Source organism: Marmota flaviventris, chromosome 18 (assembly GCF_047511675.1).
Source record: "Marmota flaviventris isolate mMarFla1 chromosome 18, mMarFla1.hap1, whole genome shotgun sequence".
Taxonomy (NCBI): domain Eukaryota; kingdom Metazoa; phylum Chordata; class Mammalia; order Rodentia; family Sciuridae; genus Marmota; species Marmota flaviventris.
Window position 1 is genome coordinate 27843683 of NC_092515.1, and position 15681 is coordinate 27859363.

The 15681-nt window shown below is 42.7% G+C and overlaps 1 protein-coding gene across 1 annotated transcript; it reads left to right on the forward strand.

Moving 5' to 3' along the window:
• The first annotated feature begins 5130 nt into the window (after positions 1 to 5130).
• Positions 5131 to 11497, forward strand: LOC114095682 (histamine H3 receptor-like). Its single transcript, XM_071604192.1, has 4 exons — positions 5131 to 5163; positions 6518 to 6926; positions 7093 to 7259; positions 10637 to 11497. Exons 1-4 carry the CDS (start codon positions 5131 to 5133, stop codon positions 11495 to 11497), a joined length of 1470 nt encoding a protein of 489 aa, XP_071460293.1.
• Positions 11498 to 15681: the final 4184 nt, after the last annotated feature.

Below are 15681 nucleotides of genomic sequence, written 5' to 3' on the forward strand. Positions count from 1 at the left end.
CTTTTTTAATCTAATCTGCTAGCCTATGTCTTTTGATTGGTGAGTGTAAGCCATTAACATTCAGGGTTATTATTGAGACATGGTTTGTATTCCCAGCCATATTTGTTTATTTTTGTTATTTAACTTGATTTGATTTTCTTCTTTGATTAGTTTTTCCTTTAGGGTACTACCTCCCTCTGCTGATTTTCATTGTTGTTTTTCATTTCCTCTTCATGGAATATTTTTCCAAGTATGTTTTGTAGTGCTGGTTTTCTAGCTATAAATTCTTTTGACTGTTGTTTATCATGGAAGGTTTTTATTTCATCATCAAATCTAAAGCTTAATTTTTCTGGATAAGATTCTTGGTTAGCATCCATTTTCTTTCAGAGCTTGATATGTGTTGTTCCAGGATCTTCTAGCTTTCAGGGTCTGTGTTGAAAAATCTGCCATTATCCTAATTGCTTTTCACCTATATGTAATCTGATTCCTTTCTCTTGTGGCTTTTAAAATTCTCTCCTTATTCTGTATGTTGGGCATTTTTATTATAATGTGCCTTGGTGTGGATCTGTTGTGATTTTTTACATTCAGCATCCTGTAGGCTTCTTGAATTTGGATTTCCAATTCATTCTTCATGTTTGGAAAGTTTTCTGATATTATTTCATTTAATAGATTGTTCATTTCTTTGGTTCAGACCTCTATGCCTTCCTCTATCCCAATAACTCTTAAATTTGGTCTTTTCATGCAACCCCATATTTCTTGAATATTATGCTTATGGTTTCTTACCATTATCATTGTGTGGTCTACATTCAAGATTATATACTGTGTTTTCATTGTCTGATGTTCTATCTTCCAAGAGATCTTCTCTGTTGGTGATGCTTTTATTTAAGCTTTTAATTTGGTTTATTGTTTCTTTCATTTCAAGGATTTCTGGTTTTTTTTTTTCTTTTTATAATCTCTATCTCCATCTTGAGGTGATCTTTTGCCTCCTGTATTTATTTATGTAGCTCCTTGTCAAAGTGATCTTTCACTGCCTGTATTTGCTCTCTTATATCATCCTTGAGTTTTCAGAACATTTTAACCATGTTCATCCTGAACTCCTTATCTGTAATTTCTTCTTCTGTGGCTGCAAAGGATTCTAATAATGTGGTGTCTTGATTTGTTTGAGGCACTTTCTTCCATTGTCTTTTCATGTTGCTCGTGTGTCTTCCTTTCCAGCTCTCTGGGTCCAGGGTGTCATTGTTTTTACCCTATAGGTGGTAGTGCTCTTGTAGGGTTCCAAGACCTCTCCTGGTCAGCTGGAGATCCAATCTGGGAGCTGACCCCACCAAATATGGTGTGGAAGGTGAGCCAAGATGGAGGCAGTCTGCTTCCAGTGTCTGGGTGTCTGGTGGGGTGGAGGGAACTGGGTGATGGCATTGTGCTGTGGGTAGGTAGCAGTTGAGTGACCTGTGTGGGGGCGGAGCAAAGTCTGGGAGATCTGGCGTGGTGCTGATAGGTGATTATGCTAAGGCGCTCGTGAGCCCTGCATTTGCTGGAACTTTGAGCTTTGGGTGTCAGGAGCCAGAAATCCGAAGTCCTGCTCTAATGCTGAGGCCTGGAGCCCTGCATGGGGTCACAGCACTGGTGATTTCTGTGGAGAGCAGCTGTATAGACGTCCTCTAACACTTTCAGGGATGCACTATTCAAAATAGATGACACCTGGATCACGGAGTGACACAGAATGCTGCCTCCCTCTGGCCCGCCATCTTCATTCTCCCCCAGTCCTTTTTATTATTATTATTATTTTTTTTTTTTTAATTTTGAAACCAGGTCTTGCTAAGTTGCTGAGGCTGGCCACAATCTGGTGATCCTCTTGCCTCAAGTTGCTGGGATTACAGCTATCACACATAACTCAGACTGTTTTTCTTATAACAGTCTTTTACACTTTTGTTCATTTTTACATTGAGTTTCTTAATTCATCTGGAGTATTTTTCTCCCTTCTTGTGGCCTCCTTCACCCTATGTGGTGCCCCAGACTTGGGCCCTGGACTTTTGCCCTTTCCCATTGCTAATGAGTCCTGGAAGGAGAAAAACAAATAGTGAAGCTCTGGGTAACACTGGGTCCCAGAGGAAGAAGATAATCAATGAACACTGAGTTGTTGTTTTCCCAGTGAAAATGAATTTCAGACTTTTTACAACTTTTTTCCTGACTGTCCAAACTAACACATTCTGCCTCAGTCTCCAATGATTAACTCACCCTCATTGTAACTATAAAACTCAAACTCTTTCTGTAACTGGTGGCCATTTTTCTACTCAGAAAATGAGCCCCTCTGGTGCCTGATTGATTGCCTCCACTGCAGAATAAAGGAAAGCTTGCTGATCTGTTTGAAGTCTGCTTCTGTCCCTGTTATTTGTATTTTTATAAGAGTGCTGAAACCATATAGTCGGTTGCTTTTGCTTCCACTATTGCTCTGGGCCCAAGATGAAGCAGGGCACCATGTTGGAAAGACAGGGTAAAAGAAAGCAGCTCACCTCCTGGTGCCCAGGAAAGAAAGAGGAAGCGGGTAAGGAGCAGCAGGTCACCCCCAACAGTGACCCACCTTCTCCAGCCACACCTGCCTGCTTACAGTACCAGCCAGCTAGTCCATTCAAACTAGGAAGAAACAACTAGGTTACAGCTCTTAAATTCCAATCACTTTACCTCCAAACATCCCTGTATTAACACAGGATCTTTTGGGGCACACCTTCTATCCAAACCATAACACTAAATTCTGCCATGTATAACGATCTGTGAATTTTCAGGAATCTTAGGGAAGTCTCTCCCAGGTGTGGAAGGTTCAGGTAATCTTATTTCCAACTCATGAGGCCTAGAGACCTCACTGACATATTGGCTATAAAAGGCTACCATCATTTACTGTGTACTTAAGCTCCATGTCATGCAATGTGACCCTATTGCCAAATAATCTTTACCAAAAAAGTAGTTATTTTTCTCATCATTTGGTGGCTGTTTAAATGAGTCTCAGAGGTCCTGAAATTTGCTCAGGGACATTTACCAAGTTAGTAGTAGAGCCAGGATCACACTCAAGCTTGTGGTTCTTAAAGCAATGGTCTTACTTCACTCCCAGGAAAGAGGAAACAGCAGTAGGGACTGGTTTAAGGATTAATGTGGTGGTCAAAGTGCTGTGGGAGCCCAGGGAAGGGAGAAGGCAGATCTGCCCCAGGGTAAAGTGGCCTCCTCTGTTCTGAGCATGTATGTAACAGCACTATACCTCCTGACGGGGAAGCAAAATCAGCCCCTTTCACACAGCAAAGGAAGAAACCCAGACACCAAATAACAACAATAACCATGGTAATGATAGTTTTTACTTCCACTTTAAAAATGTATCCAAAGATTTATTTTTCTTTCTTTCTTTCTTTTTTTAATAGCAGATTTGGTTTCTCAGTTATGCCTCCCTTGGGCAAGTTTAAAATATCTGTGCTCCTGAGAACACCCAGCAGGGGGAGGCTGCTGAGATGTGCTGAGCAGAGGAAGAAAATGGACCAAGGATTTGAAGTATCCTGGCAATAGTTCCCCCAAGTGGGTAATAGTAATCATTATAGCTCCTGTGAACTGAACACTTAACTGTGTGTTGTGTAACATGCTATATACTTTCTACATATTCACTGAATCCTTGCCACAGGCATATGATGTAGAAGCTACTTTTTTTTTTTTTTTTTTTTGAGATGGGATTTTGCTAGGTTCTTGCCTAGGCTGGTCTCAAACTCCTGGGCTCAAGCAATCCTCAGCCTGCTGCCGAGAATACAGGCCCATGCCACCGTGACCAGCTTAGAACTACTATTATCCCCCTTACATATGAAGAAATGGAGGACCAAAGAAGTTAAGTCTTGGACAAAGTTCCCTTTCCTCACATGGTAAGAGGTGGAACAATGTAGTAGTCTGCTCTGATTGCCCATAACAAAACACCACAGACTGAGGGGCTTAAACAGCAGAAATTTATTTTCTTACAGTTTCAGGAAGCTAAAAGTCCAAGATCAAGGTGCCTTCAGGGTTAGTTTTTCTTTCTGGCTTGTAAATTTCCTGGCTTTGTCATTGTGTCCTCACATGACCCTTTCTCTGTATGCACCTGGAAGGGGCAGTGAAATTTGGTCTCTCTCTCTCTTTTCACAAGGACACCAGACCTAGCCAATTAGGCCTCCACTCCTAAGACCTGGTTCAACCTTGGTTACTGCTTTAACAAACCCTATCTCCAAATAGTGAGATGGGGGATTAGAGCTTCAACATAAGAATCTGAAGGTAACATAATTCAGTCCGTAACAAACAAGGATTTGACTCTTCAGGCTGATTCCCCCGCTAGCCACTCAACAGCTATTGGGGAGGGGGAGGTGTATGCCTGCCAGATTTTGTTTCCCTGTTTTTGTACATACAGACAACAGTGATCGTACAGTTTGTGTCCCCTATCTAACCTGCCATCAGCTTTCCTGGTGAGCAATCTTCAGCTGGAAAGCCTGCCTAGGGAGGACCCTCAATCCCTCTCATAGGGGCCTACCAACTCTAGCAAGTGTCATTTCACCAGCTCCAAAGGAGAGTGAGCAGTGATTGCTGCTAATTAGCAGCAATTAGCTGTGGCACCAAAGGAAAGGGGGGGGGGTCTTTATGGCTAAATGAAGAGGCAATTAGTAGACAAGAAAAGAGATAAATGCTGGCCTGATTCTTACTTCCTCAATCATTGCAGTTGTTTTTCAGTCCTTGAAAGCGTCATTGCCCCATAAGAGCGACAGTTATCTCCTGACGGGCCATGTCTCTCTTAGCATCAGTTGGGAGCTAGAGAAGAGCTCTGTTCTTACAGGCAGAAGATCTTGGTTCCAGCTCTGCTGTGCCTGGATTCCTTGTGTATCCCTGGGTGAGTCTTCTCATTCTGCCCATTTTCTTATACATCAAACAGGTTCAATGGGTTCAACTAGATTACTGCATTCCTCAAATGCAGGTTGAAAGTCAGTTGAGGATGATGATATAAATGTAAGGACCCAAGTCCAGCATTAAAACTAGCATAAAAAAAAAAAAAACTAGCATAAGATACAACTGACAGTATCAGTATCAGAAAATGAAAGACAAGTTGGGTTTTAGTTAAACTTTTTCCTTTACTGAAATGTGTACATGAATGCATGCTGCGACATGTTGGGGAGCGTGTACACACTGGGCTACAATGTAAAACAGTACTCCCTGCTGTGAGCTGTGGTTCAAAAAGTCGGAGAGTTACAGCAATAAATGTTCCCTGAGGATTATTCCTGCCCTGTGGTCCAAGAATTTGCTTCCATGAGGTCGGGCTGCGTTTCCCATCACTGGAACAAACTGGTCTGCAAGAGGCAAATTATAGGACAATACAGCAGCAGAGAGTTATTTGGTCACATTCTCCCTTCACAGTCCACTTCTCACATACTCCCAAGTCACAGGGAAGAGACAACTGGCAGATTTGGCTCCAATTCAGAGGCAAGAGTGCTAAGATGCAGCCTTTCACCAAGCGACCCCCGCCAGGGTCCATTACTCCTCTGGGGAAAGGCTGCTTCCCCACCCCAACCCCATCAAGCTGTCCAAATGGCTCTGACAGTTCTTGCTGAGCCAGTTCTCACAGGAAAAGACTCTTTATGCTAGAGAAGCAAAAGGGAGCAGCTAAGGAAAAAGGAACTCTGGAAAACCCAGAAGTCTCTCTATCGACTGTGAAAATTTTTCAAGTGGCTGGTTCAATTATAAATTGCAACTATTTTTCCAGAGGGCAACCTAGTAACGCTGCACGCTCTTTGTCCCAGTGATTCTGCTTCAATGAATTTCTCCTGAGGAAATTATAGAGCAAAAATACACAAGCAAAACCAATCAAAACGTAGAAACAGCTGCTAGTGGTCCAAGACTCTCATCCATGCAAGGACAAAAAAAAAAAAAAAGAAAGAGACTTTAAAGATAACGGTGGTGACCCCTATCCCATATACATGTAGGAAAATGTTCAGATTTATTATTTTCTTGGGAGAAAAATCAGATTATACATTAGGACAGCCAAACCTCATTCTTTTTTTTTTTTAAATCTTTTTTTTTTTTTTAAATGGTCTGCCTAGTTCTTTGGAAGAAGGGAGGGTTAGAAAATAATTATAAGGGGTCGGAAGCCTGGAAAGACTTACACGAAAACGGTCCAAGTGGGCATTTCTGAGAAACTATTGTAAGAAATTTCATTTCAACTTTATGCCTTTCTATATCGTTTGATTTCTTTTTTACAAGTGCAAGCGTTGCTTTTATGATCGAAATAAAACAAAATTACTACTATTGGGGGAAATGAAATAATAACAACTTTGTTCCAGAGACTCTAGGATCGCTAGGTGGCTAAGTAGAGAATCAAGACCTCTTCCCGCCTTCGCTTCCAGGAGCGCTCTCAGGCTGAGGGTCCAGCCCGAGGGTCTCGGGCCCTTGCCGCCTGCCCCTTCTCGGACCCCTCCCCTCTGAGGACCCCCGCTACCCGACCGATCCGCACCCGCTGCTGGGCTCGGACTTCTGCACGGGCTCCCGGCCCCTCTAGCCCCGCCCCGGCTGCGGCTCCCGCGCCTCCTCCCCGCCGCACTCTGCTGTCCTGCCGCACTTCCCTAGCCTCCCACGGGTCCCGGCTGCCGCTCCTGCCCAGCTCCCCTGGCCTGCCCCGCGGCGGCCCCGGACCCTGCGCCACCGCATGGAGCCCAACTCATCGGGGAATGCTTGCACCCCGGGACTCGGGCCGGGACCCGGGCTGGGCCGGGGGCTGCGCCCTGGGCCGCAGGCCAACCACTTCTCTGCTCCGGTGACCGCGCTGCTGGCCGCGCTCATGGCGCTACTGGCGCTGGCCACGGTGCTGGGCAACGCGCTGGTCGTGGTGGCCTTCGCTGTGGACCGCAGCCTGCGCTCCCGCAGCAACTTCTTCTTCCTCAACTTGGCCGTCGCGGACTTGCTGGTGGGTGAGTGTGGCCCCAGGGGCTGGAGGTGCCCTGGAGGAGGTAGGAGGTATCCCAGCATTCAGACATCTCCCTGGGGAAGTGGGGCACTGTGGGACACGGAGACAGGGCCAGAACGGGTCGCCAGGCTGTTTACCCTCGCTCGCTCACCGCCTCGCTTCGCCCACAGGCGGCTTCTGCATCCCACTGTACATCCCCTACATCCTGACCGGAGAGTGGAAGTTCGGGAAGGGACTGTGTAAACTGTGGCTGGTGACGGATTACCTGGTGTGCACCGCCTCGGTATTCAACATCGTCCTCATCAGCTACGACAGGTTCATCTCTGTCACCAGGGCGGTAAGTAGGAGGGAGACTTGACCTAGACCTGTACGAGGTGGGGTGGGATGGTGGCCAGGTGGATGGAGGCTGGGTGGTTGGAGTTGCTGAAACCTCTTGCATACCACTTCCATGTGTTCTCAGGACCCCACTATCCAAAAGGAAAAAGAAAAAGATGCCAAGACAAGATTACAAATACTGTCTTCTGTTTTTAATACTTAAATTTGACAAAGAAGATGCAGTGCAGGGCCCCAGTGGTAGAGCACCTGTAGTTCCAACTGCTTGGAAGGCTGAAGCTGGGGCTGGCCACTTGAGCCCAGGAGTTCAAGGTCAGCTTGGGCAACAGAGCAAGATCCAGGCTAACACAAACAAACAAAAAAAAAACACATACAACTTAATTGCGCCTTTCTCAGGATTTATTTTTATAATCACATGGTATAATACAGATGTGGTTATGAATGTTGTCAGAAAATGGGATGGAAATCTTAAGTCCTGTTATGGCACCTTTATCTTTCCTCCCAGTCAGTGTCCTCTTTCTGTACATAGACTCACTTTGAGTTCACACAGGCCCCTGTTCAGCTGTCTGCTCCTCCTTGGTTATCCTCTTCAAATAGCAGCGCTGACACTCTCTTCCTTCTTCCCTACTATACTCAGGCTTATCACCACCTGACATTCTATTAGGTCTGTCTGTCTCACAAACTAAGTTCCCAGAAGAGGCAGAGCTGTTTCTCAGCCCTGTGTTTCCAAAGCCAGAAACAATACTAGACATATTTTCGGATATAATTCTAATTAAGTACCAGAAGCTGTGGCACACACCCATAATCCCAGTGGCACCAGAGGGTGAGGCAGGAGGATCACAAGTTCAAAGCCAGCCTCAGCAAAAGTGAGGCCCTAAGCAACTCAATGAGACCCTGTCTCTAAATGAAATACAAAATAGGGCTGGGGATGTGACTCAGTGGTTGAGTGCCCTGAGTTCAAACCCCAGTACAGGCCCCCCCCAAAAAAAAAAATTCTGATTAAGTAACCTCAACTGGAGATAAGATCAAAAGTCCAAGTTCAAGGCCCAGTAGAAAAGGATATGCGTGCTAAAGAGGCTTCTTGCCCTCACCAGTTAATTGTTAATGACTGTCTCCCCCAGAACAGTGCTAGGTGGAGAGGGTCCACTTGCTACCTCAGTGTTTTAAGGGCTAACAGCAACAGAATGGGTTCACATGAGCAATCACAAGTGTAAATTCACTCATCACAGTGCTAAATTTTTAGGCTGACTCAGGAGTCAGGAGAGCTGAGTTCCAATCTTACACTTCCACAATGTGTGACCTTGAGCACATCCTTGTACCTCTTGTCTCTTTTCCTATCAGAAAATGAGGGGTTAAAAGCCTTTTGACTCCAGTTTCTATGATGGCTAATTCATATGGTCCTTTCTTCCCTGGAAGATAAGTAGAAACTAAAGTTTACCCCCATTTTGCAGATGGTATGATAAGACTCATATAAATTAATCAGCAAGGGCAGAGGTGAGTATTAAATGAGATAGAAGTGAACAGGAACTTTCCTTTGAACTAAAAAAAAAACTTTTATCTTTTATATAAGTAATCCATGCTCACTACAGAAAAATTAGAACACAGAAACAAGCTCTGGGCTTCTCAATACCTACAATGCCTCATCATGGTCTAAGAAATCCACCCTCCATGCTTTCATCCCCTTATCCCCCAGCCCCCCATCTCCAAGTCCTCACTATGGCACCCACGCAATTTGCTTCATTTATTGCTGCAGTTCTCAATCTATTTTTTAATTGAATTGGCTTTGAGGAGGGTTCAGGTATTGGCATTTTTTAAAAATAGCTTTGGGTGGTTATAAGGCACAGCTGAGAATAAAAACCACTGGCTTTCATGATTGTTCCAGCCCAGCTCTTTCTTGTCTCCCATTCCTACTATTGCTTCTTCTGTTCCCACTGTATTTGGCTAAAATAATTTCCTAAGTATAAATATTGCCCAAAGTGGCATTTTCTAACTTTCCAGGAACACATCACTTGGGTTCACTCCCTTGAGATCCTCTCTTGGTAATTAGTTTCCCTTTGCTCTCAGTGCAAGGCTTGTGCATATTACAGGTATAGGAAGTGAAACTGCCTAATAGTATTAAATATTTTGCACTGACCCATATAGAAAGCCAAGTGTTTTGCTCCAGTGACACACTTCAGAAGTGTCTGCAGCGTGGCAGCGCAGTTGGGGGAAAACTTCAATCTCCCACATCTTCAAAGCACCTTTCATTTCCCCAGTTGGCTCTCACCTTCTCATAACATTTTCTGCAAACCAAAGATCAAAATTTTTTATTTCATGCTCCTGCCTTTGCAGGTATTTTTACACCCAATGATAATGTTAACTAATATTTAGGGTTTTATTTTAAGCCAGACACTGTTCTAAGAACTTTATCTGAATTATATTCAAGCGCTTGACATGCATTGGGTCATGAAAATCCTATAGTCTAGGGAAAAATACTGCCCGATTTTACATTTGAAGAAACTGAGACACATAGAGGTTAAGTAAATTGCCTAGAACAAACAGCTCTCCAAGTGACAGCATTTGAATCCAAGTTGGTTGACTCCAGACTCTGCTCTTGGTCATTGAGACATAGAGCCACCTCCAGGAACTGCAGGGGAGACTAAATGGGTCATGAGTAAAAATGTGGAATGAGCCAGGTGGTGCACGCCTGTAATCACAGTGGCTCCAGAGGCAGAGGCAGGATTGCAACTTTTTTTTTTTTTTGAGGATTTTTTTTTTTTATTGGTTGTTCAAAACATTACAAAGCTCATGACATATCATCTTCCATACATTTGATTCAAGTGGGTTATGAACTCCCATTTTTTACCCCAAATACAAGTTGCAGAATCACATCGGTTACACATTGATGCCAGCCTTAGCCGTTAGCAAGATCCTGTCTCAAAAAATAAAAAGGATACCCCTGGTTTCAATTCCCAGAAAAAATACACACACACACACACACACCCATATACGTATGTCACAAAGTTATGAGATTGTTTAAAAGTTGGAAAAGGAAGTACAATAGCTCAGTTGCAGAACACTATGAATTCACCAGTGATTTCACTTATAAATATTCTGGATGGTATTGAAGACATATGTTTCCACATGTGAGAGAGTAATACTAATGTTCAAAGAGACAGACCTTGACCATCTTCCTACGAGGAAAGCTCTTCACCTATTGCAAGGTGAAGTGGCATAGTACATCTGGAAAGAGTTGGCTGATGCAGAAATAAAACCCCCTTATCCCCCAGACACTGGTCATGTTCACAACTAATCTACAGCCTCACGACATCTCACTGTACCAGACTGAGTGAGTAAAGCTGCCTCACCACTCCCTCACTGGTCTCTATTGTTTCCTTCTAGGTGACTTACAGGGCTCAGAAGGGCATGACCAGGAATGCTGTCTTCAAGATGGCACTGGTGTGGGTGGCAGCATTCCTCCTCTATGGGCCTGCCATCATCAGCTGGGAGTATGTGGCCAAAAGAAGCATCCTGCCCCAGGGGGAGTGCTATGCTGAGTTCTTCTACAATTGGTACTTCCTCATGACGGCCTCCATCATCGAATTCTTCACACCTTTTGTCAGTGTCACTTACTTCAACTTGAGCATCTATATCAACATTCAGAAGCGCAACTCTCTGAGGAATGACTACACTGTCCCCAGCCAAGATGGCTTGGAGATGAACTTCCAGGGGAGAAAAAAGAAGCACATCATATTTTTTGTTAAACCCGCTGAAAGGAGAAGCAAGAAAAGGAAAGACCAGGGCCTCTCTACCAAGCAAAACAGTGTTTCCTTGGATGTGCCTGGGACTCAAGATTTACCGCCTCTGCAGTTAGACCTCAGAACCAAAGCAGCACGGCGTCGGCAGAGCCACTACAGGCCCAGCGAAAGCATCTGCAATGCTGAAAGGCAGGCAGACCTTGCCAACACTGTGGCCAGTCGCCTCCGGCTTTCCCGGGATAAGCGATTGGCCAAGTCATTGGCCATCATTGTGTGTGTATTTGGCCTGTGCTGGGCTCCCTACACTTTGTTCATGATCATCCGAGCAGCCTGTCATGGGACGTGCATCCAGCACTCCCTCTATGAGACATCCTTCTGGCTCCTCTGGCTGAATTCCGCTATCAACCCTATTCTGTACCCACTCTGCCACGTGAGTTTCAGAAAAGCGTTTATCAAACTGCTGTGCCCTGGAAAGGCCAAGATCCACCCTCATATGTACATGTGACAGAAATATCTCTTGTGCCAGGTTACCTAACCCCTACACTCCACGAAGGAGAGGCAACCACAAACACTTTCCTAAGCCACTGCTATCCACTCCACCTGGGTCTTTGCCACAAGGAAACAAGGAATCCATATAACAAATGAAACAAGTTCCTCCAAAAATTTTTTAAATATTGTCTATGAAATTGTCATCAAGGGCTTTGTCTGGCGGCGGGGGGGATGTTTAGTTTTGCAGTCTCTAACCCAGGGCTTCATGCAAGCCAGGTAGGGCTTTGTTAATTCAAAAATCGCTGTCCCGGAGTGGGATTGTAGCTCAGTGGTAGAGCACTTGCCTAGCATGTATGAGGCACTGAGTTTGAGCTTCAGTACCACATATAAATAAATAAGTAAAACAAAGGTTAAAAAATTTTGTTTGTGTGTGTGTGGAACAAATTAAAATTTTAGTTTTATTATTACCAATCTGGATTTTTAAAAAGCTATAGCATACTATTTATGTTTTTGGCATAACAAAATATTATCACTTTTTTCTTTTTTTAATTTTAATTTGTTATATATGAGAGCAGAATGCATTACACATATAGAGCACAATTTTTCGTATCTCTGGTTGTACTCAAACTACAATTTAAAAAAAAAAAAAATTTGCTCTCTGGATCAGCAGCATGGGGATTACCTGAGAGTTTATTAGAATTCTCCGGCTGTACCCCAGACCTGCTGAATCCCAGAATCTGCATTTTTAACAAGCTCCCTGATTGATCTATATGTTTAATAAAGTTTGAGAAGCATTGATCCTAGGAATGTGTAAAAGGATAAAAATGGTTAAGAAAAAAATGTTTTTGTAATACCTATCTCCTGTGGAGTCATCCTACCTAAGGCTTAAAATTACTGAGGCTTAAGTTTGTTAATTTTACCAAATTTTCACACACTATCCTATCAATATATTTTACTTGTTGATAAGGCTAACCAGTTTAAATATGCAACTTTTGTTTGAAGTAGTATACGAGAGTATTTCATCACTTTTGTGTATATAAATAAAGACAAGACATGAAAAAGGATAGAACCTAGTTTTACAGAATATACTAGGTTTCATAGCTTACCTTTATAAAAACATACCAGATAAATGCAAATGCAAGAGATTAACTAGGAATATGACTCAGTGGTGGAGTCCTTGCCTAGCATGGACAAAGCCCTGGGTTTGATCCCTAGACCACCACCAAAACAGTTTTAATTTAAAAAAAAAGTTCTCAAATGCTAGATATTATACCTAGTGGCCATGAAGCCTCCAAAGGGTTTGTTTGTTTGGGTACTGGAATTGAACCCAGTGGTACTTTACCATTGATATATATCCCCAGTTCTTTTAACGTTTCCTCAAACGTAATCCTCCTGCCTCAGCCTTCTGAGCTTCTGGAATTACAGGTGTGAGCCACCATACCCAGCTTCACAGTTTCTTTGTATTTGTACTTGGTTCTTTCTGATGAGTGAAAATGGATTTAAGTTACAACTTAATGCTTAGTCATAGGAAGACATTTCTGTCCTTAAGCTAATTAAACACTGTAATGAGTGGTAAAACAGTCTCTAGAGATTTTGGAAGCATTGGCCTAGTTTTGTTGGTACACTGCTGGTAACATAGAGAAGTGAACAGCAATACGAGATCTAGACCACCCCACTTCCAGATGACTTGTTTTAAATTAACACAAGCTGGGAAGCTTGTCTTTAACATAGGTAACTGAAGTGTGCAGCAAATGTGTAGATAGTGGCACCTGAAATGTGGTCTGCTGTCCATCCCCAGGGCACCCCCATAGGGCCAACCCTAGCAAACAGGAAGGCATCCTTCTCCAGAGATTTCTCCACCCAGAACCTTTCATGGACAATATGTAGTCTGGAATTCCCATCATTAAAGAAAATTTTGTTGAAAAATCCTTTCAAATCGATTCTGCTTGATATAATTACCTTAGGTTCACAGAGATAGCAAATGTAATGGAAAACCCCTACAAAATCAAGTTAAATCCCCTCCCATTGCCTATGATGGTTAGCTTATTCCTTATGGTCTCTCATATTTCTCAGTGGCTCTGAGAATTGCACATGAACTGTTCTACAACTGCTCACCATTCTTCAAATTATTCTACCATGCCTCATCAAGTTAAATGCCTCCTTCCTTCCTCTTTTAGTTGTTCGGATAAGCTTACAATCTATGCAAAGTCATTAATGGCCAGAGTTGTGTTACAGTTCACTCACCTAATGGCCACCAGTCTCAGGGCTTGGGGAACAATCAGAAACATGAATTTCCATGTAAAGAAGCAATTGCTAGTCAGGCACAGTGGCACACATATGTAATCCCAGCACCTGGGGAGGCTGAGGCAAGAGGATTGCAAGTTCAAAACCAATCTCAGCAACTTGATGAGACTGTGTCTCTAAATAAATATAGAAAAAGGCTGGGGATGTGGCTCAGTGGTAAGTGTACTGGGTTCAATCCCAGGTACCAAAAAAAAAAAAAAAAAAAAAAGCAACACACTTTTTGCTTAGACTCTAATCATTGGTTTGCTGACTGGAGACAGGAAAAGGAGGTCAGGAAAGTGCTGTCACAAGAGGCATTGCTCATCCATTCATATCATCTTCCTAGATGTGGCCTCTAGTGACTATCTCCTCATCTTGGGGATTTAATGCCATTCAGCACCAGTTCTCCTCTGTTCTGTGCTTCTATCCATCTGTAAAGGATTTCCCCCACATCCATTAAGGACAGGTATTTTTTATGTAAGATGTAGTAAATATTATTAGAAAAGGGAGATAGACATAAAATAGCCAGGTGTGGTAATGCACACCCACTTCTAATTCCAGCTTCCCAGGAGGCTGAGACAGGAGGATTCCAAGTTTGAGGCCAGCCCGAGCAACTTAGCAAGACCCTGTCTCAAAGGGAAAAAAAAAAAAAAGATGGCTTATGTTGGTTGAGGATGTAGCTCAGGGATGGAGCACTTGCCCAGCATGTGCAAGGCCCTGGGATTAAACCCATAGTGCCAGAAATAAAAATTAAAAACACAAACTTTCTATACTTACACTCTACAGAGAGAAAATCATCAAAGAGCTATAAAAGTTTTTAAATGTCTCTTCAATTTTGCAATATTTATCTCATTGCGCATAGGCAACTTCTATGGGTTACTCTTTTAAATGCCTAGCTCTAGCTATTATAAATAGGACTGGAAGTTGGGCATTCACTTCACAAGAGGTAATGGGAAGTCCATACAACACTCTCCAGAACTCACCCAACCCCCCAACCCCCAAGTCCTTCTTCAGTGCTATTCTGTCACTATGAATCTGTCTTCATACCAGACTAAAATTGTTTAATCTGTAGACCATCTCATGTTCACCCTTAAATTCAGTGCCTAACTATGGCATATGGTAGGTACTTCATTTTTTTCAATAAAGAAACGTATAAATTAAAAATATTAGCAATGCTTTGGTTTTTTTTTTTTTTTCCTTCTTTAAATCTGGTCTCTTTATGTTAACCCAGAAAATCAAAAGTTTATACCCTATACTGACATTAGTTTAACTTTGACCCATCTTTTCCAAATGAGTTCAAATTCAGGTATTGAATTATGTCTGTTTTACCTTTCCAGATACATTACAATGAAGATACAAGTAAAATGGACACATCTATCCCTAATTCACAGTCCCTATTATACAGTGTTAATTAATTTAATTTACAGTATGCAATGTAATTAATACTATAATTTAACACTGTAAACTAACACTGCAAAGAACAGAAAAGGTTTGCTGGACCAAGATGTACTACAGGAAAGCTTAACATAGTTGTTAACTTCTAATTTTATAATTTAGTAAACATTTGTTCTGATTTGTAAAATCAAACAAGTTCTAGACATCTGGCAATGGAAGGGCAGATGGTAAGGTGCTGAATGTTGTGGTAAGTTGAAAATCTTTATCAATTAATTGCAATGTCTCCCTTTAAGAGGTGGAGCTTAATTCCCTTTATCCTCTAGTATTGCCTTAATGGCCTTCATAAGGCAAAAAAACAACAACATGTCATTTCCGAGATTAGATCATAAAAGGACACTGTCATTTCCTCCTTGCTCTTTCTCTATGGAATCACTCTGGGAAGGCCAGCCACCAACTTATAAAGACATTGAAGCTGCCCTATGGAAAAGCCCAAAATGAGAGGAAATGAAGCTTCTATCAACC

Excerpts from the sequence above, each read along its gene's own strand:
- LOC114095682 (XM_071604192.1), top strand. The coding sequence starts at position 5,131 with ATGTTGGGGAGCGTGTACACACTGGGCTACAAT. Across the intron at positions 6,927-7,092 it reads CGTCGCGGACTTGCTGGTGG|GCGGCTTCTGCATCCCACTG; the intron begins GTGAGTGTGGCC and ends CTTCGCCCACAG. Across the intron at positions 7,260-10,636 it reads TCATCTCTGTCACCAGGGCG|GTGACTTACAGGGCTCAGAA; the intron begins GTAAGTAGGAGG and ends GTTTCCTTCTAG.